The sequence below is a fragment of the Podarcis filfolensis genome, assembly GCF_964270895.1.
Source record: "Podarcis filfolensis genome assembly, chromosome: 1".
NCBI lineage: Eukaryota > Metazoa > Chordata > Lepidosauria > Squamata > Lacertidae > Podarcis > Podarcis filfolensis.
The window spans coordinates 89052391-89074891 of NC_139604.1; the positions used below are offsets into that span (position 1 = coordinate 89052391).

General features: G+C 41.0%; 1 protein-coding gene and 1 long non-coding RNA gene across 3 annotated transcripts; one reads left to right on the plus strand and one right to left on the minus strand.

Moving 5' to 3' along the window:
- Positions 1-811: 811 nt before the first annotated feature.
- Positions 812-18162, minus strand: LOC310758976 (serine/arginine-rich splicing factor 5-like). Of its 2 annotated transcripts, none has more exons than XM_083605750.1 (9): positions 18011-18162; positions 17562-17619; positions 16832-16968; positions 13514-13584; positions 11788-11880; positions 9804-9876; positions 3631-3704; positions 3119-3229; positions 812-2372 (listed from the first exon to the last, which is right to left on the minus strand). In XM_083605750.1, the coding sequence occupies exons 3-9, from the start codon at positions 16955-16957 to the stop codon at positions 2123-2125; spliced, it is 798 nt and encodes a 265-aa protein (XP_083461876.1). In that variant the 5' UTR covers positions 16958-16968; positions 17562-17619; positions 18011-18162; the 3' UTR covers positions 812-2122. The 2 variants fall into 2 exon arrangements, with proteins under 2 accessions (XP_083461876.1, XP_083461877.1); XM_083605751.1 differs by having other exon boundaries at positions 17771-18015.
- Positions 4684-9997, plus strand: LOC310759077. The gene is made up of 2 exons (XR_014546188.1): positions 4684-8897; positions 9270-9997. It is a non-coding gene; the product is annotated as an uncharacterized lncRNA (long non-coding RNA).
- Positions 18163-22501: the final 4339 nt, after the last annotated feature.

Sequence of the window (22501 nt, forward strand, 5' to 3'; positions counted from 1 at the left end):
AGTGGTGCTTCAGGTTAAGAACAGTTTCAGGTTAAGAACAGATCTCCAGAACAAATTCAGTTCTTAACCCGAGGTACCACTGTATATGAAGGAGCACACATTTGTGTACGTAGACGCGCCATATGACCAGGATCACTGTTTGTGTTCCTTGCATATGTCCTGCTCAACACATGAAGGGGACGGGGGAAAAGTACATACGCGAAGAAGGCTAGAAGGTATCATTGTTCTGAATTAGGAGTCCACTGGGAACAACACTGAATCCTCAAAATGAAGGCATCAGACATTATGAGCAGCTACCTCAACTTCCCTTGGGATCAGTTTTGTAGGTTGGGAATGGGATTAAATCACCCCCCTTGCTGCTCTTAGGTACAGTGGAGAAAAGAAAGAGGTACCCCCAGCTTTTTTTCTGTTAATAGTAGCAGTGTGCATATCAATTTCCAATAAGGAAATGACACTGATGAAAACAGTTAACCCACAAAGTGCTATTAAATGGTAAGAGAGAGATGTCACCATGCATTCACTAGCTCATGTGTTACATGCAGAAGTCTATAGCCATAAACTGAGATACTGGTAAAAAATGAGTTTCCTGTAGTGTGTATAACAAACAGAGCATTTTTTAAAAAGTTAATCCTGGAGTGTTATGGGTATTCAGGCTGGGACTCAATTATTATAAGCAAGTATTTTTCTTACACGGATAAACACACCTCCCTTAATCTTTCAAAATTATTTAATCCAAGATAATGGAAATAAACACTGGAGAGGAGTAACTCTGTTTGGTAATGAGTCTGAACAATGATCCAACAAAGTAACATTTTATTATGTATCAATTTTATTGAAAATAAAACTGTTGCTAACAAAGAAAAAAGTTTACAAACTTAGCTTTAATGAGCAACACAGAAAGACCGCTGAAGCTGCAGTAAGCAGGGGAGAAACATTTATTGTATTTACTGTATCACACCAATACATTTAAACATTTTAGGGTTCAGTTTACAAATATTTGAAGCAGATTCCCTCATTTAGGTATGTGGAAGCCAGATAGTTTAGTGATCACAAAGTTGTTAAAGATTAACAGAGTACTACTTACTAACAAAAACAAAATCATGTTTTGTAAACCTAAGGAAAATGCCCTTTTACACTTTAGCATTAATAAATTCACATTACATGAAGCTTGACTGGAAATTTGTTTTGACAGTTTGAAAATAACCTTCCCCTATTAAATTTGACAATTTACTGCTTCTGATACTACATGTACCTGCAGTATTTAAGTGTCACACTCTGGTCGCTCTCTTTGTAATATTAAAATAAAAACTTCAGTAAAACTGGTGTATTTTTATTTCACAAAGGGTATCTCTGTAAAACAATGCCTTTGCAAGACTGCCAGGTTAAATACTCTAAGTTGCTGCATTAAAGTATCCGTTATGTTTTGATTTTTTATATCATGAAGTGGGTTATGAAACTTTGTACCCTGTCCAGATAAAATTTGGTGTGGAAGATGTACTTCTTGACTAGACCTTACTCTAAAGTAGCATTAAAAATTTCACAGCAGCATCTGCTTAACCAGATAACACATTAAAACACATTCCCTGGCTTGCTACTTTAAATGTAAATACTCGTTAAGAATAAGGAAAAATTATTCCTTCACAATTCAGATACCCACCTGTGCACTATTAAAGGATAACTGTATACTGGGAAGTTGCATGGAACTTTTCAAAACAGCATGAACTATCCATGGTGATTTACTCAATGTTAACTAGAAGATATTCTATGTGCAAACAAGAAGCACAGCCAAAGGACTCTGAAAAGTGGCACCACAGTCCATGTCTTAAATTTATCATATTCAACAATAAGGACAAAATTCCCATATGTGTACTGCTTGAGTCAGTAAGGCTTCACCTAGAGAAGTACATAGTACATGTGGGTAATTATAATTTGCCGATTTAAATTGCTTTTATTATTGGTTACAATTTATCTAACTCTATAAAGAGGGCAAGTTTACATACTCTCTTCAGAGGTCTATGCTCACCTGATGAATTGTCCCTCCCCCCACCCCCATTTGCATCTTATTCAGGCTTGTAGAAAATTTGACTTAGAAATGAAATATTTATACACCTCTCAAAATACCTTAACTGCGGCTTTCAGCAGAGCTCGACCTAGAGCGAGACCTTTTCTTGGCTGGGGGAGGAGATGGAGAGGAATTCTGCGGGCCAGAGTGGTGGTTTTTCTCTGAGCCCTTCCTTTCAGGTGTGCGGCTTCGAGAGCCCCTCTTTTCAGGGGTACGGCTTCGAGAACGAGACTTGCTTGTTGACTTGGAAGATCTTGCAGATCTAGACTTGCTGCGAGATCTTGAATAACTCCGTGAACGGGATCTGCTTCTGATAAAGATTGAACAGATCTTACGACAGTCTATGCAGTATTCATATTCATAAATATTTTTTTTTGTATCCAGTCTTGCATATTCCCACTACACAACTGGGTCGTCTTTTAAAATGCCATCTATAGTGGTATTTCTCCGCTAACATTAGAGAAACATGGAACTTTTGACTTCTGTTCATCCAACAGGCAATGTTACAGCCCAAAGTAGCTTTTTCACCCTGACTCCCTCTCATACTTAAAAGTCTACAAAAAATCTTGAGAATTTCAAGGCTCTTTTTTGATCCCTATCTCAGTGCCACTGTAAACAAGCTTGCTTGGTGTAGAAAGCAGGCATAATACAGATCCCTCAGTCTGTACTCCAATTTCTCTAATTCTAATTTCTCTAACTGCATACACTGGGATCGCCAAGGCGGTGTCCTCCATCTCCCTTTCCTGCCAATTGACCATGCTGGCTAGGGCTTATGGGAGTGTGAGTCTAGCAAACCTGGGGAGGGGATCACTCTGGCTATCTCCATAAAGCTATAAAATTTAGAAATTATTTGTTTATACGAAATGTTGTCACCCTGCATTTTTTGTCACTACCTGTGGTTCCCATCATGGAAATACTTGGGCAGAGTATCCAGTTCAATCGTACCATGAGAAGGTTTGGGGCAGCAACATTTTCCTAACATCCTGCTTCCCACCCCCTGCCCTGATTGCCATGTTTCTTGCCAAGTCCATCAGATCTTCATATATGGTGACATACCTGCGCCTTTTGCGATCTTCAATTAGCTTAATTCTGCGCCCATTCAACTCGCTGCCATCCAACTTGTCCAATGCACTCTTCATGTCACTGGATGATGCAAACTCCACCACACTGCACAGCCAAAACAAAAGTGACATTTAAGTTCAAAAATTATAGAGCTTATTTTCTACTTAGATTACTGAAGAGCAATGATCCTGCCCTCCTTCAATGCTCATATTCAAATTAACAGTGTTATAGTAAACAATAGTGTGAATTTCCCAAACCCTTAATTCCAGATTGTGAAATAAAGCTCCTTGTACCTTCCTTCGAACTTCCACATGATCACTTACTCCTAGCCAAATAGAATGTGGCATGGTTGCCTAGGCAACCAATCTGGAAATAGAAGTGCACAGGAGTATAGTGCTTCATTTTATTCTACTGATCCTGTGTATGTTGCAACAACACTAACACAACTGTCACTGCGTTTGGAACCAATCAAGCTAACTACCTTGGGTGCAAAGTTCAAATCTTACCCTTCATTTGGATTGTTTCTGTGTGCATCTACAAAGGTAACTTCTCCAGCCTTTCTCATGAAGTCTTTCAAATCCTGCAGTAAAAGTCACAGTTCAGCTTAGAAAATGATGCATAGAACTAAAGAAATCGTGTTTAAACAGGTCTCCTTGTTATGGCTAACAATTATAGTAAACTCCCATATATTACAGCTATAATGAGAAAAATTAAGCTAATCACATTGCTCAGATATGGCAACATACCATTTAAAGGATTACCACATATATTAACTATGTCACAAATGGTGTTATTAAATGCAAGCATTTGATCATAAATGAAGTCTCAGTTTACTTGTATATTAAAAGGTTTGCCTGCAAACATTCTTCCTCTTGTCTATACAAATTAAACACAAATGTCTTTATTAAGTTAATGCTAAGATTCTGTCACAAGCTGTCAAAAGGCAGAAGCGCAACTTTTCTGCTTTCATCAGTTCGTGTCACAACCTCAGTGTTATTTTAACAGAGACTTGCATTTAATGTAATTGAGCTTGAGTCTATGCTGCAACACTACACAACTAAGTGTTAAAGATATTTTAAAATAAGTTGTTTATGACTTATTTCTTAACCTTTACAAAGTGCCCCAAAGAATAGCTGACATTTTATAGCCATAGGCTACTTACCACAACATACCACAAGTGGTCAGATGATATAAGCAGGTACCTTAAGCAAAGAGTCGCTTGTCCAATAATTGCCTAGCAGACCAAGAGGAACTCCCTTACATGGGAGGGACAGAGGAATGGACCATAGCAATGTGCTTCAGGGAGATGTACCAGAGACCCTGAAAGCACTGGACACAGTCTCCGGAAGCGGCTCTAGAACCTGAGGTTGACCTGTGCTAGCCAATCGAGCTGTGGGCCAACCAAGATCTACATCGCCAAGATAGGTGTGTCATGGGTACCAAAGGGAAAACTCAGAACAGGCCAAGCCCTAGAAATTCAGCCACTAGGAACCCCAACCTCTTGGGTTCTTTCTCCTCCACACAAGAGAAACGAGGGCTAACCCAAAGCAAGGCTGTTAAAAGAGGTTCAAAATGAACTTGGTTAGATATATATTTGTGAAAAAAAATACAAACAAAAAGCCTAAAACTGAGCTACAGTTTACAGGATGCCTCAATTACTTTAGTGTTTAATAAAGTTCAATTTAGTTTTTACAAACTAACATGTGAATAAAACAGTCTGAAAACCTGAGCCTTTAACCTAACATGAAACAAGTTTAATAGCAGACATTTCATGGCAGAGTTCAATTCTACAACATACTGAGCACTCCAGCCCAAAATCTGCTTGATATTTATGCATGCACACCCTCTAACATGTAAAATCCAGTGATGGTGAAATTTCTAATCGCACAATGAGCACAAAAGTTTTGCACATGCCAAGATCAGGGTACTCAGCATCTGTAGGATTGAACTCTCCCCAATACAAAGTTCACAACATACAATACAAAATGATGTTCACAATACTTCAAACTGATTATATCCACAGTAAATAGGAGACAAAGCCAAAAAACATTTTCATTAATCCTTATGCAATTCAATTAGCTTTGATAGTACAGGTGAATAAACCTATAAAGGCAGGCATCTAAATTTAAAAATACAACCATACCATGTATTTGAAATTTGATTTCTTGTCTATTGTAAGATTACGTACACTATAAACATCAAGCAAAATAGTCTGTACAGATGTTCACAGCTCAAGTATGTTTCTTGAGAACTTAGTTAGACGAACCTTAGATTAGAAGACTAAAGTAGCTGTATAGCAACAACTTTCCACAGAAGGCCAAGGGGTCTAGTTTCCTAGCTTTAGGCTTATGGAGACCTTGCAGCCATTAGGGGAAAATCAGCAGAAAAAAACTATGTGCTATTAAAAGTTACTGGGATTCTAGATTTTAGAAGTCATAATCAATAAGGAAGAGATTGGAACACTTTTAAACACCAGAATGTGCTGGCCTTCAAAAGAAGATGTATGCACTCTCATCTTAAAGCTTGCTTGGTTGCATGCTAGGAACATGAGATGCTAGTTAGTAAGTTTTGAACATCAGGACACAACCCAGTTCAACTTCAACCTTGCCTGCGCTACTGCTCCCAGTTGTACACTTTTGCCACTTTTCGCTCTAAATTTAAAGGGCTAGTAAAAAAACACAGGACAGGCACTTATCTGAGGGCAACTGCTACAGTGAGCAGATGAGTATTAGTTTTCAAAATCGCACTAAGGTAGACAAGACAACCAGAAACTGATTTCAATGGACCTTGAAAACAGCTTTTCATTGATATGGGAAAGGATGCATTAAAAAGTGTTTCCTGTTACTATTCAAAGCTTATGGAAATGATGAAGCCAGGCATACATTATGTACTAGTTAGTGAAGGCAAAGAAATGGCCATGGAAGCAGCATGGCAAATTTTTTTGTTTCTGATCACAACATTTGCCAGAATCTCCTCAGGATAAAGTCATGATGTTTTCAGAAAACATGTTTCTGTAAGCACTAAGTAACCTCTGAGATAAACCAATGCCTGCAATAATTTAGTGTTTCTCATACAAATGGTAATCTCACCTATCCCAAAAGTATATACAACTTTCCCATAAACCAGCAGGTAGTTTGTATCATGGCAGCAAAACAGATTTGAACAGAAAATGTTGCTTTGTGATGTAAAACTCTCAGGGGCAAAGTGATGACTTTTATGCTGTTCAGAACAGAAACATACCTTGTTTGCTTGCCTTGCCTTAATTTGCTCCAAGGCCTGATTCATTCACTTGGATACAGCACCGTAGATGTTCAAAACAGAACCACACAGAAGTTGCTCCACTCAGCAAGATGTTGTGTGAAGTACCTTACTAAATGGTTCTGGCTATTTTTAATTTCAACTCTGCAGAGCCAGGCAAGGTTTGAAGTGCCTTCATACAAGCTGCTTTTCATAAACAGCAGTCTAAAAGCAGCGATGGAAGTGCTATCACATCAGTGAACATCAGTGAATTTTCCATTAAATTAAGAACCGCACCACACCATCATACACCCACCCACCAGGCAGCATCAGTGTAGCTGTATTAGACATAGCCCACCAGAGCACATACATGCTGGTCTCAAATGACCTGATGAGCTTTCCCAATGGCTGCAAATGATAATACAAGTACAGCATTTACCAACACCAGAAAGTGTACTGGGAAATTTTGTGAGATACAAGCCTCAGAATGAAGCATCACAAAAGTGACATGCATTTATAACCAATGACAACTGAAACTTGGCTGGGACCAAATAAATGGAAGACTATTCATAGTAGACAGATGGATCCTTCATGTTTAGAGACAGAATACTTTTGATATAGGGAATAAAATAACAGTCTTTGCCTCTGAGAAATATATAAGCAGGGCATGAAGGTATCTGGCTGGCTGCTATTGGAAACTGAATACTCAGCGAGATGGCCTCTAGATACAGTTGAGTAGTTCTTAAAAATAAGTGGCACTGGACTCATACCCAGGATTTTTCCCAGTGGGCCATTCCACACAGCTACTTGTAAAACAAATGCTACGTATCAGGACTCGCGTGTGCTCAATTCTCCTCCCTTTAGTTATTTCTTCCCATGCCTCTCTCATATGAGTGAGAGAGACTGGTTCAAATTTAGGCACTTTAATAATAAATTGCCAGACACAGGCCCACCCAGTTATTTTACAAAACTTTTCTAAAATGCAAAAAGGGATCTGTAATGCTGATCTATGGAAAAAGTCCTGTGTTGATATCAAAAGACTTCAGGATCATAAGTCAAATGACTGAAAAACTGGTACCCTATGCATCTCACGTTTTATACTTCTCTGTAGGTTGCCCTGAGTAACTTCTTGGAAAGGCAGCAATTTTAATCCTGTCAAATTACACAAGTAGTTCAATATATGTATTTTGTTCTACAGTGGACTCAACTGTTGAGTTCTGTATTTCCACACAAATAGAGAACTCCAAATGCATATGCCAGGCTTCCCTTCATCACCCATGTGAACCTCTCCATCCTACACTAAGCTCTTCATTATTCTTACAATTCACTATATCAGCTAACTTGCCTCAGGTTTATTTCCTATATTAGTAAGCCCTGTTTCTTTACTTTCAGCTAAGGCTATTGTGCAGTATGCTAAATAGTTTGCTGCAATTATTCTCTTGACAGCTATCTTGCTCCTGAACTGTGCAACTATTTACAACCTGTTCCTTCGGGTTCCAAAGAAAGCCCTGTTTGACGAACACATGTTTAGAGCACTGTTAAAAAGCTAGGCATTCCCCATGTTGAAATTTACAAATTAAAATGAAGACAAAACTGAGGTTAGGTAAAGTGACAAATCATGCACTGTTAACAGTAGTGCTAAGATCAAGGTAATAATTGCCCCTCATTTAAGCACAACAGCAACTAGTCAAAAGGAAATTACAAGAGAACTCAGGACACCAGAATCAGCTTTTTTTTTTTTTAAATAGTCTTCACTGTGGATGCAACCATTATACCCAGAAGTTAATAGGTGAAACATTGTTCAGGGCCTCAACAAATGTTAGCATACACGCAAGCCAAAGAGCAGAAAAGAAGTCTTTAGTTTGCAGATTCCTCCTTTGTAGGAAGTGATATACACATAGATATTATTAAAAATGAAGGCTACCATAACCTAATTTAAAGCAGATTATTAAGTTGTCAATATGCTACTTGCCTAAACCTATTATAAATAAATCTAATAAAAATACATTCTACATTTAACACTACTGGCTCAATGAAATCTCATTTTTTGTTTCACAACTAAATATTTAGAATGAAAGGTATGTGAAGCAGCTGAAGATTCACTGGCTAATGATAACAGAAGCTGGTGTACTTTGAAGGCTTGCTGCCTTGCTAAAGAGTAGAATCAAAATGAACTTCAGGGATTATTTGGTATAGCAAACCTGCCAGACTAAGTGCCACCTAGCAAATGATGATAGCAACTTTGTCCAGTGTACACCTGGTAAAATACTTGAGTAATCTTCACTCAAGATGGTATACATAGGCTTCTCCCTACCCAAGCACATCCACACTTGCGTGGAAAACATGCCAGAAACAGCTGCCAGAAAGCTGAAATATTGAAAGTGAGGATTCATTTATCCAATTTCAGCATAAATATTTTGAATCTGCATGTGAAATTCATGTTCTAACACAAGGGTCCTGTGGGCACCTGAAAAGCAAACTAATTTGTGGCATGAAATTTTCAGGTTTATGTTAGTCATGTACCCCTTACAGTTAGGTACCCCTGCCCATACAGGCCAGTCGTGTCCGACTCTAGGGTTGTGCGCCCATCCCACTTAAGAGGCCGGGGGCCAGCGCTGTCCGGAGACACTTCTGGGTCACGTGGCCAGCGTGACGAAGCTGCTCTGGCGAGCCAGCACCAGCGCAGCACACGGAAACGCCGTTTACCTTCCCGCTATAAAGCGGTACCTATTTATCTACTTGCATTTAAGAGTGCTTTTGAACTGCTAGGTGGGCAGGAGCTGGGACCGAAAGACGGGAGCTCACCCCGCCGCGGGGATTCGAACCGCTGACCATACGATCGGCAAGCCCTAGGCACTGAGGTTTTACCCACAGCGCCACCCGCGTCCCACAACCCCTTACAGTTAAGGAAGAGTAAAAAAAGCATTGTCTTTGCCAGGAAACCAAATAGAGGCAATACTTAAATGTGAAGTTATGTATATGTTGAATATTATTTAACACACACACTAGCTATGCAATGAAAGCCACAAACCTCTTTTAGAATTAAGTAATACATAAAATTTCCTGCATTATGAACATAGAGTTCTTTTAACCATGCAGTCATTCTGTTCATTCTATTGAAGCCAGATACAAACTACAGACCTTCCCACTGAGACATGCCTTTAATTATGAAGATTATATCTTAAAATAGATTTTTCACAATTCTTATTAGATGAGGATTATAGTTGTCCAAGAAACACTAATCAGCTCTTCAGTTTTAAAAATAAAAACATGCTGCTTTAAATGCTTATTTTTTGGTATGCAAATCAAAGAACTTTAAGCCTGAGTTTTAATAAAAATGTTCTGACTGCTTTAGCTGCAAAGTTAAATTTTATGGTGTCTCCTTCAAGGGGACAACTTGTTTTTGAGAAGAAAGAAGTATTTAAGGTCAACTCCAACTCACCTGCCAGCTAACACGTGAAGAAAGATTCTCAACTATAAGCCTATGTTCAGTACGAAGAGGTGGTCCATACTGGCTACAAGAGAAACACATTTTTCCATTATTTGTTCATTTATACTTCATGCGGAAAATGAAAGTGCATGATGCTGGGACAGATTGCTTCATATTCCTCAGTAAACCAGAAAATGTTTTAGAAATTTGACTGTGTTCTATTTAAATGAGGGGAAAGGCTACTGGGCAGTTGCTTATTGTCTGTAATAGGGAAGGCAAGTGGAATATATACACAAACTGCAAGACACACGCTAAATGACTATGGGGCAGTTCACGCAAGTGTGTTCATCAGTCAATGACCACCATGTGTGCAACAGCCAGCATATAAACAGCTTTCAAAGCTATCACCTAACATAACATTTTTCAAAGTCCCTACATGCTGTGAACACACATCAAATGATGAACATACAGGCATGAATCACCCCAGGAGGATGAGGCTGTGGAGACTGCATGCTTACTACAGCACTACAGTACTTCAATAAGCTGTGGGACCTGATACACTATCTACCCAATTTTACATGAATAAAAGATCTGGCTTACTGTCATCAAACCCCAAAATATTATAAAGTGCTAGTATGAACAACTGGAGAACTGTACATTAGTTTGTTCAGGCTAGCTACCAAAATCCACTCCAAATGATGGCTCTTTTATATAATATGAAATTCAACCAACAACAAGTGCATCTTTTGGAAATTTAAGCAGAGGCAACTCCATTTCATTTGCATACCTCTAAATGCCCCACATTTTCAGAATATCCAGATCTTCAGAGCATTTAAAAGAAGTTCCAGAATCCCCCAACTGGCAGGCCGAGTCCCACTTTTCACTACTGGAAATAGTAGTCTCTTCTTGTCTGGCACCATGTGCCTGATGTCATGAACGTAACTACCATGCAAGATGCCCATGAACGTCAGTCACATATCCTACTTTAGTAAAGTTCACTTTTAGCCTCGACCTTGGATCACTCTTACTGCAGCAACATCACTGCACTAAAGAAAAGAGAATCTAAACAGCATACTTCAATATGCAAAATTAGTAGTTTCCAATGTGTTTGGTTTCTGTTTAGCACGAGAACGGCAAGGCTGCCTCTGAATGAAATGCAAAAATGCAAATTTTATTTAAAAGCAATTATTATCAATACAGTGTCTAAACAATTTCATGAACAGATGTCTTAGCAGCAGCTTGTAGTAGACACAGTGAAATAGTTTAATGTGAGAGAAACATATTTTAAAATACTATTTCCTCACATATACTGTCTGACATGCATCACAGAAATACATATAATGACTGTGTATTTCAAACAAATATTGGCCTTATAGATTCTTCTATGTAGACATCATATTTGCTTTGTCGTAGGTTCTACTGACCTTGGAGCACAACTAACTTATACAAGTAGTTCTTGTCTATAGTCCCCTAGGCTCCCAGCCAAAGTTTAAGCAAAGAGGGGCACAGTCCATTAAGCACCAGTCACACAAAGCCCATTCCATTCAGTAAGGCTTGTACAGGACCAAAGTACTATAGGCTGAAACCAAACTATAACAAACTCTGGCTGCTGGCATGAGAGTACACTACTTGTGCATCATAATTATATTAATGGGCATGAAAGCTATCAAGTGCTAACCATACACCCACTAGGCAAGGTGCAGCAATAATTAATGACTTCAACAGCACACACCTCTCCTTCTTATAGTTGGTGGTAGTTGGAATTCAGCAATTTCAATGAAAAGATTGTTAGCATAAGATTCCTTGCACTGGTCTTACTAAAAAGGCAATGAAGGGTAGGGAAAATAACCACAGCTCATTAAGAACACCTTAAAGTGTTATGCAGCTACCCCTAGAAATGTGAACTGTTAAGAATCCTGGGTGTATGGAGAATGTTCATAGTCTAATATAAACTGTTCAACAAGTGACTTTGCAGTAAAAAGAACATATTTCTTACCTAGATCCACCCCCATAGGATTGGTAATAATTGAACCGTTGTGGGTATCTGCCTCTACCCCCTCTTCGGGCTCTGGCATGTTCAATTGTAACCCTTTAAGATTAAATGAAAAATGAAATATTAATATTAAATGAAAAATAGACATAGCTTCTTTAGCACATCAATCTTTTTCTACTGGAAACATACACAAAGTAAACAGGCATCTTCCTCCAAGCATTTCCATAAATGAAATGTAGCTATTTTGAGGTACCTGAAAACAGAAGCAAATATTTGTCTATTCAGACGTGTGTAACCAAAAAACCCTCTCATTTTTGCCAAATCTTAACTTCCTCACACATCCATCTATTGTACACAATTTAAGATGACTGAATAAGAGAGAATCTCATCATAGTTCTTTCAACTTTTTAATTGTATTAGTTTGGGGGTTGACAGAGGCTAGCTAGAAGGCCAAAGCAATAGCTGTGCTTACCACCAACCCTGCATATACAGGGAGCTGGGTGGGGGTGGCAGGTGTTTTTCTCATTTCTGCTGGGGAATAAAGAGAGTTAAGAAGCAGCAGGAGAGACACGCCGGATTCTTCTTAGCTTACCAAGTCTTTGCATACACAGGCAAGACTCCAACTCCCTCCCAAACTCTAATGCTTGCCTAGTCTGGAGGGAGAAAACATCTTGCACATGAAAATATCCCTATTTCTTACCTTATCCAACTTGTAGCGCAAATGAGTTTAGGAAGAGTATGCACATGTATGCACACTGCTGGGCATCCTGGCAAAGAGTTCCTGGCAAGTGAATTATAGGTGCCTGTATTTCTTTAAAGTTTGCAATGTAGCTTTAATACAAATACTAGAAAACTCAGTAAAAACAGAAAAAGCTTAGAATGACTTTATTTCTGAAATTACAATAGTAATTTTAGTCCAGTTGCTTTTGGTAAATTACACATGATGCCCAGGAATATAGTTTCATGAGGGAGACAAGGATGTTGTGCAAATTAAGACTTAGCTTTTCTCATTGCAAAACTCCTCCCTTTTATCAAGAACTGACTCTAGAAGGTATTTGAAATCTGAGTTAAATGAATGAAGCTGCTGGTAGCTGTCAGCCATAAAACAAACCCAAAGATGTGCAGAGGTCAAACTACAACATATGGAAAACCAGTTCCACTCTTGAGAAGCTGAAAAAAAGTATTTTACTGAGTGCAAACTTTCCCCTTGCCTCTCTTGAAAAAATGAAATATATAACCTTTTAGTGTCTCAGTAAGGCATATATGTAGGCTGAATAAGCATAGGAGATAGAAAGGGTAAGTTGTCCCTGACAAAACACTATATATTTGGTAGGGTTACCAACTACACAAATTAGAATGCTCTGATCAATATAGGGAGTCAAATCTAGGATTAACAGATGTTAGTAATCTGCCAAAAACACAAGCCCTATTTCTTGTGAGGTCTCTTTTGTTAACAGTAGGCACCAGTTTTTCTGATCTTCAGTTTCAGAGAAAGCAGTTGAAAAAGTAAGGCGGTAATCCTGCATCCTGATCTGCTACCAGCCTTCTGCGCCCACAAGCAGCACACTAGAGATTTTTTTTAAAATCAAATGCAGCAGACCATCCAATTTACTTGGAGCAGACATAATTGCAATTTATCTGCAATTAGTTGTGTGCTTCGCAGGGGATTGGACTAGATGGCCCTCAGGGTCCCTTCTAACCCTACAATTCTATGATAATTAAAGATTACCTTTCATTACACAGTTCTTTACCATTCAGTTCATAAACAGCATCATCTGCATCTCTGTGATCCTCAAATTCCTAAGAAGGAAAAGAAGGAATGAATCATGTAGTCAGTTCTTTAAGAGTGAACTCTTATTGCCCTAATAGGGGATTTTTCCCTTTCCTTTTCCCAGCTTATTACAGTCATGACTCTGTAACACAGAGGACAATTAACAATCTATTGGCTTAGGCATTTGTGGAACATTAGTTCAGCTAGCCTACATGTGTCTGCTCTGTAGTTTAAAAGAAATTTTTAAATAAAGGGAAGGGAAGAAATATTTTAAATAAGAAATACAATAAAACAAAAAATAGAAGACCACCAACACCCAATACAGTAGAATGCTTGCCTCTACTGTAACATCTCATGCCATTGTACAATGCAAGTTCATTATATATGAAATCTGCCAAATACAGGTGAAATGATGTGCTATTACGAGAATGGACTCATGATACAGGTCGACTGTGTCCAGCAGCAGGCACACCTATGCTGTCATGTCATGCTGTCAAATCACACAGGATGAGAAGAAGTGGTTTAGTGATGAATTCCTATCAGTCTTCAGACCAAACAGCCTCACACAATATGCTACAGCTGCCTAACAGTGGTCTGGGACTACAAAAACACCTGATATTTTCCTATGCTTCCCATTTCATCCACCTATGCCTGAAGTTAATTGGCAAGCTTTGGAGAACTGTGCATTCTGCATAATGGCATGCAGGTTGAATAAAGCATTAGTTCTGCTGTTTGCTGCTGTGATTTAGACTTATGGTCAAAAGAAAATATGGGCAAATCTAGTGATGAAGATGGTGTAAGTCAAAAGGAAAATTACCACTCTCCTGGGGCAAATAAATATTGCCTCCAGGCAAGACAACGATGTCAGTGTTCCCACAAGAAGCCAGATTTGCTTATGATTCATGGTGAGCAAGCGATGTGGTGGTACATTAAGCCTGACTGCTTTTCCTGATGTGACTGGAGAAGTAACCCATGAAGCTGTAGATAAGCTTGGCTTTCTGTGATATCAAACTAGAGACCTTGGTTTGTAGTTCCAAACTAGTCAGGATCTGCAAGCCAACAAAGGCTTGCAGTGATGCTGGCTTGTTTGGGAACAACAAATCAGGATCCCATATCTGAAGTCACAGCAACTGCAGCTTCCTGGTTTTTCCTTTCTCTCTCATGTCAGGAGATAAGTGAAGTGGGAGACATCAGGCTGCAGGTACCAGCACAGTGCACATTCACAGTATACCATTATAATCCATCAACCCTTGCTTATTGTGATGGGTGAATGCAGCCTATGTATACAACCTCCATAAGCAGCGTTCAAAACTCCTGTTGTTCTAGGCACGTTTTGCGACAGGGACCTTCATTAGTGTGAGCAGTTTCTGAGATCTGGGTGCAGTGCTGCACCTAATATTTAAGATTAAAACTGCCACTGCTGGCGCTGAGGGCATGGGAGGAGAAAATCCTCCCTGCTGGACTTCCAAGAGATCATTACAGGCAAGCTGAGAGGTTCCACCTCTCAGCTGGCCTTACAGAAAGGCAGTTTTGCACTCTGTAGCCTCAGATTGATTTAAATAGATTTGGTTTAAGTAGTGCATTTTAAAGTGTTATCTACCTCACTCTCTCACAGTGCTTAAAATCGAAACCAATTTTGGAGTGGGATCACTGAAGGACAATGCAGTTTTAGGTTTGTGAACTGGACACTCAAGGTGGGTGTCTCTGCCATCAGTTGTATAGGCCTGTAATATGTGCTAATTGTGGTGCCAAAAAGATTTATTTATATGAAGGAAAGGGGGTGTAGGAAGAATCCAGGGCTTGTCTGCAAAGTGGAAAGAAAGGAAGACCTTTTTCTGTCTCCCCACTTCCAGTCACTCTCTGAAGACTGGAGTGACCCACATAAGAATATTAGGGGGGGGGGCAGGAAGTATAGCTTTGTTTTTTGCAGTCTTCAGATGAGGATGAAACCATATGGAAAATGAAATGCAGTTCATTCATTTCCAGCTTTGTATAAAAAAGCACACCTAGACATTCTGTTGTGGCGCCCATAACCTTAGGCTTAAGGTGCCATCTAACTCCTAGCTTTCACATCTCAGTTTCTAACACTGTTCATGAGCTCTGAAGACCCCATCTGTGGGATTCAACTTCCTGCCTTGCAAAAAAGGGGAAATAACTAGATTTCTGCTCAGTTTACCTATCATTTTGGAGGTGGCACATGGAACTACTTCTCTCCCCTCCTGCATGGGAAAAACAGCTGCAAGCTAGGTTCCCTGTCTCCTGCTTGTTGAGTGGAGGAATAAAGTCACACATGCTGCCCCCAAAATGGAACTTTATCATCCTCTGTTTAGTAGGATGTGCACTAGTTGGGTGGACTTTTGCTCCCTATCTATTTCAGAGAGAGGAAGAAAGAATCCAAGAATCCTTTACCCCAGCTAGGCAAATGCAAAGGGGCAAGTTGCCTAGGTTGCCTAGCAAGAGAAGAGAAAAGGCAAGTCCCCACGGCCCCGCTGAGTTTGCTTGAATAGGCAAATACAGAAGACTGCTGCTTTTCCTTCTGTGTTCCTCTCTCCTCTTGCTTGATAGCATGGGTCAGGAAGACGACACGAGTCCCACCAAACCTGTTGTGCTTCCCACCTAAGCAGAACTGGCTGGCTTCTTTCTCATTGAAAGAAGGATCACCTAATGGTTGCTGGAATTTCTGAATACTAAGAACCCCTCAAGATGTAAGTAATTTGTATTCAGAGTATGCTCTCTTGTTTTGTACATGTAACAGATAATTCCAGTACAAAAAAAGAACCACACAAACCTGGCTAGTTCACCTCTATTAAGAAAGCTGTCAGTTTTCCCCTTCCCTCCCCGACTTAAAACTTTGAGCGTTAACCAACCATCCTGAGTATTTACCTTAAGTTTAAGTTCCATATTTTTATTTTTTTTAGAGTTTGGGGGAGGAAGGAAAATGTAATGGCAGCAGAGAGAAATGTTGGGTTGGAGGGAGAGGCTCAGGTGAGGGAACCATGGCATATACAACCTACGGCTATGATTAATTGCAAAGCTAATTTATTTCATTCTTACCTAAAAAGCAGCCTTCCATTTTACCATATTAGCAATTTCAAAGAGGAAGTTTGCACATATTAAGAGCCATTTACAGAAAGATCTAAAAGGTTAAAGAGAAGATGGAAGTTTAACATTTCTGATATTTTGCCTAATCAGATTTCCTGTGATTTGTATGCTACAATGTAACTGCCTACAGTCATCTAGATTGGGAGAAAAATATTTAAATACGCATATACCTACCACAAAACCAAAGCCGTTTTTCAGATTGATTTCACGTATACGGCCATATCCCTTGAAAAATTTCTCCACATCTCGCTCCCGAGCATGTGGACTTAGACGTCCAACGAAGACACGACAGCCACTCATTTTAGCCTAAGCTGCAAAAAAATTAAGTTTTGGTGTTTACGTTAGGTATTTTATTATATCAATACTAAAATTCAGTCCCACAGATGTTGGACAGAAGAGACAACTGAGGGCAGTGTTTAAAACATATTTCTTAAAACACTATATCACGCCAGTATAGATGCAAACAACTTTATAGAGTATAGTTTTATCACAAATGTACCCAATGCACACTCTCAAAACGTAGTCAAACATCCACCGCATAGAAATAAATAATTAAAACCATCTCTCACTTGGCGCCAACTCCCACTGGTGTTGGAGCATAGAAACCCTTCAAGGTGAGCTCTTGTGTAACTCAAAAGCCACTACCTCCACCAAAAGAAGCTGGTAGTAGATAAGGCAACACCTTAGCAGATAACAAGTTTAGGATTCATGATGTTTCTGCATCAGAGGCCGTTCAGCCTCCTTTTCATGACATACCTACCAAAAAAAAACAGGGGCGGGGGGCGGAATAATAAAGACATTTTCGCGTGCACACAAAAATATAAATGTCCAGAGAGAGAGAGATCGTGAGGAGGGTTAAAAACAAAAACAAATGTGCTCCTTTATCGTCCGTCTCAATCATTACCTTTTGAGTGGAAATGGATGAAAAGTTCGGCTGCTGAGATGCGCTTGCAAGGCCCGATCTGGAGGGATGCAAAAGCGGTTCGGGAGCAGAAGACAGGGAAGGAAAAGGGCAGGGGAAAAGAACGAGAGTGTTAACGGCAGAGGCTCGAGAGAAGTGGGGACGAAGACGAGGGGGCGCCGGGGCGGGGGATGCGGAGAGGGAGTCCTCACCCGGGACCCAATGCAGGGAACGGGCGCCGCGCAGGGCCCAGGCAAGGCGGAGCTTCGGCCTCGCAGCCTGGCTCCGCTCCGTTTACCACAGCAGATAAAACGGAGCCCGCTGGCTCTTATCCCCCGACGCCACGGGCCGCCTCGCTCTCCCACCCGCCCCTGCTCCGGCTCGGCCCCTCTCCCGGGTGAGGAAAACCGCGCACTCGCCGGCGGTGCCAGCGTCCAACTAAACTCGCTTACCTCCCGTGCGCGGACGCGACGCTCGCTTCAGTCCGCCAGAGAAAATGGCGGCGCTACTTCCCTGAGGAGGAGCCGCGGAGAAGGCGGCTGCGGCTGCGCAAAGCCCCCTTTCTCTCCAACCGGCTTGCGGACTGCGACTCCCAGAAGGCAACGCGCCAGAGGCTGCGGTTTGAACGCCTTTGCTGGACGCGGATGGAGGGCCCGCTGCCCCGCTTGGGAGTTGTAGGCGGCTGCCGTTCCGAAGGGGCCTCGTGGAGAGCGGGGGTTGGTAGAGAGGCAGGCCGGGAGGTGTTGTCCTTCCGAGGGAGAGAATTAGGCAATCAGCTCTCGCGAATGGCCCTCGCGCCATTTCAGGACGTCAGTGCGGGCGGGGATACAAACCATGCTTCTCTGCCAGGCTAATTCATCCAGAGCAGCTGCCGGGCTCTCGTTGTGCACGGTGTTTACGTATGCAAGCTAAGGTCCTTGTCCTTCGCTGCAGTTGGGTGCTTTCAAGCCATAAAATAAAAATGCACACTTTGAATTCTTCCCTGCAGAGGCATCTTTGCCAAAGCTGAGCTGCGTTTTCTTCCTGAAGTGATACAAAGGGCTTTTGTTTATAATGTTGTTGTTTAGTCGTTTAGTCATATCCAACTCTTCGTGACCCCATGGACCAGAGCACGCCAGGCACTTCTGTCTTCCACTGCCTCCCGCAGTTTGGTCAAACTCATGCTGGTAGCTTCGAGAACACTGTCCAACCATCTCGTCCTCTGTCCTCCCCTTCTCCTTGTGCCCTCCATCTTTCCCAACATCAGGATCTTTTCCAGGGAGTCCTCTTCTCATGAGGTGGCCAAAGTATTGGAGCCTCAGCTTCACGATCTGTCCTTTCAGTGAGCACTCAGGGCTGATTTCCTTCAGAATGGATAGGTTTGATCTTCTTGCAGTCCATGGGACTCTCAAGAGTCTCCTCCAGCACCATAATTCAAAAGCATCAATTCTTCGGCGATCAGCCTTATTTATGGTCCAGCTCTCACTTCCATACATCACTACTGGGAAAACCAGTAGTGTTTATAACCAGTTTGTTTATAATATGCAGCTGTTTAACTGCGAGAGGCATGGCAGATCAATAAATATATTGTTACTTGCCCCTAGCTCGTGGGGAAGGGGTGGGGGGTGGGATTCTATATAGCTCTATATAACTATACCCTTTTAAAATGTGGCTCTTTTGGAGGGCTGGTTATTGGGTTATTGTTCTTACAGTCATACTTCGGGTTAAAGTCGCTTCAAGGTTGAGTGTTTTCAGGTTACACTCCGCGGTTACCTGGAAGTAATGGAACGCGCAGACACTCAAAATGACGTCACATGCATGTGCAGAAGCGATGAATTGTGACGCGCAGACGCGGGTTGCGTTCTGCTCTGGATGCGGGTTGCGTTCTGCTCTGGATGCGAACGGGGCTCTGGAACGGATCCCGTTCGCATCCAGAGGTACCACTGTATTTTGATTTTATGTATTGTGATCTTTTGTGAACTGCCCTGAGACCTCCAGGTATAGGGCGGTATATGAATTAAATTAAATAAATAAATAAATAAATAAATAAATAAATAGAGTTGTGCTCATGTTTTGCTTCCTGGTTGCCAACTGTGAGAACAGGATTCTGGACTAGATGGGACATGCTTACTGCTATAAGTTTGTGGGTGCTGGACCTCTTTGATCCCTGGATCCAGCAAGTGTTAAAAGCCAATCAAGCCAGGCTAGCCTTCTGGGTGATTGGCCATTTAGAGAACAAAGAAAAGGGGGCTCTGTGCCAGATGCCAAAATGGATAGGGTCTATCCTCCAACTCTTAGGAGGACAAAGCCTGACTTTTAGGACACAGTTTGCAGAGATGTGACCTAGAGGGGAAAGTGGTAGGCTAAAAAGGCAGAGAGAAAGCCATGGCTGATTTCTGCTTCAATCCAAGACTGTGGTTATGGGAGAAACAATACCATATACCATAAAGACACCACAGTTTCTGCTGTGCCTCATTTCCAAAAGGAAACACTGACATTGGGTAAGCAGCTGTAACCCCTGGAATATTTCACCGCTCAGAGATTGGGGTGGTGCACAACATTACGTTCTTAAATTCTTCTGAGGTCTATCATTTCTGGTAGATCTGTTGAATAAGCAGCAAGGCTTGGGTACCAGGGTTAGAGAGTGGGGAGACAGCTGACCTCTAAAAAACATATATGCAAATATATTCCTTTGTTCTTCAGTGGATAAACCTGGTGTCCAGACATCTTTCTACCTGCAACTGAAAATTTCAGTTCTTTCCCTGGCTCTCTTCACTTCCTCCAATACCTACTTATCTGCACTGCTGCAATTATATCAACTTCACAGCTCCTGCCATAACTAGATTCTCCTAAAAACAAGCAAACCCAATACCAGGAGACCAATGACAACACTGCAATTCATATGCTACTCTACCCACACCCCTAAATGCAAAATGGTTATAATGGCACTGGGCTACTTTGCAAGGCTTGTGTAACTCCACACACACTCAACCATAGCCCCACTCCTTGCAATATGGGCATATTAACGACAACAACAGATTCTAAATTGACTAGGCAGGGTATTTTTTTTAATTCCAAATTTGGGTGTTTTGGGGGTTATAAAATGAGGCCTGAGTTAGAAGATCATAAACTTTTTTGGGGCGGAGGTGGGTAGATGCACTACTGCCTAATCACAGGGACACTAAAAATTTGGGCTTCTCAATTGTTTTCTATGGGGCACCAATACTGCACCAGGAAAGACTACCAAAAGTGGTTTCAAAATACCATGGCTTCATTCAATGGCTAAAACACTGGAAGGTTGAGCCAAACTAGTTTCTCACTCTACACTTCTATGTTTCTCTATTTCTAGGAGTGGGCAGAGTAGTGCATCCACACACCCCACTCTATATCTTGGGTTCTAAAAGTCCTAGACTGGGAATCTAGTGATTGTGGTTCATCCCAGGGAGGAGGGAGTGACTGTCCCCCTTGCAGATGCTTACAGACCAGTAGCCTAAATAAAAATAAAGCAACTTCATTCAAATGATTATAAGATGCCTTTCTCTCTTTCTATTTTGCATTAATGCTTTGAGGGTGGCGCAGGAAGGCAAATGCACAAGAATTGTCACCTGTCTGATATTTTGATCTGGGCTAAATGTTGTGCAAGAAAGATTATAGGGTGGGGGGAGTAGAAACAAGATGTTGTGCCTGATTACATATTAATGAACACAGTTGGCACACAAGCTTTTCAACATTTCCACATCACTAAAAGCTAAATATGCAACACAGCATTTCCTTATCAAAATAGGTTAGAAGATTTTTTTGCTTTGTTTTAACAAGACTACTTCAGATCTTTCTGCGGTATGTGGCCTCTGAGGAATGGTTTCCCCAGTTTTGGCACAAGGCAAAGACAGTTTTGTTTTCCCAGGCATTTGGGCAACGTCAGTGATATTGTATGATATTGTTACATCTGTTTTTAAATACCATTTTTAAAATTTCACCATTGCATTTTTTTTTTACTGTAAATCACTTTGGGATTTTTTTAGTGGGGAGCAATATACAAATTTAATAAACCTAAACCTTGGCTTTCCAAAACATAACTGGTTGCCACATACATAGCAGGTTGCTCCATAAAAGGATGCCACCATATTGTTTTTTCCCAACCCATTGCAAACCATTGCGTAAGCTGAGGATTGGCAGAGACTTTTCATATCACCACCGTGCCAAATGGACAATAAATGTAATAACTGGTGTGTGGTGTAACATTCATTTGGCCCACATGGGTCCTGCCAGTCACAGACTGTACTAATGCAGCATGTGATAGTACAACCACAATTACCGGTTAGTGGCTTCTTCTCTGCCAAAGTTTATATTAATTGGCCGTGATAAGAATCTCTTGTTGATTCCCTGCACACAAATGGCTCCTTTTCTTTTCACCAATGTGTGCAGCCAAGTATTCATGACTGACAAAGGTGGCCTTCTTTTTATAGTCATTGGGGAATGACCACAGTGCTGCTTGCTATGCCGAAGTTCCCAATCTCCAGGCAGGTCTGGGAAGGTGCCTGTCTGAAACCCTGGTGAGCTGTTGCCCTGATAGAGTAGCCGGTGTGGAACTGGGTGGACTCCAAACATTTCTCGGTCTACATGACAAATACCACAGAAATCTGTTATTCATTTTCACCTAGTCATAATATTGAGGGCTTACTTGGAAGCTTGCTTCTTTACTTCCATGCCACCAAATGACAGGCTAGAGGTGAGCAGAGAGCACCAATGTGCTGGGGTCTTAAGAGAGGATGTGTTCGGTTCTCTGGCCTCAGAGATACAGACAGACAGACAGACAGACAAGCACTTTATTTATGCCCCATTGGGGTAACTGGCAGTCATCTATCTATACTGGGAAATGTAAATGCTGGCATTGCCAGATTTTAAATTACAAAATACTGGTCTATGATTGGTGCCTGGTAAATCACGGGTTGTAAAGATAGAAT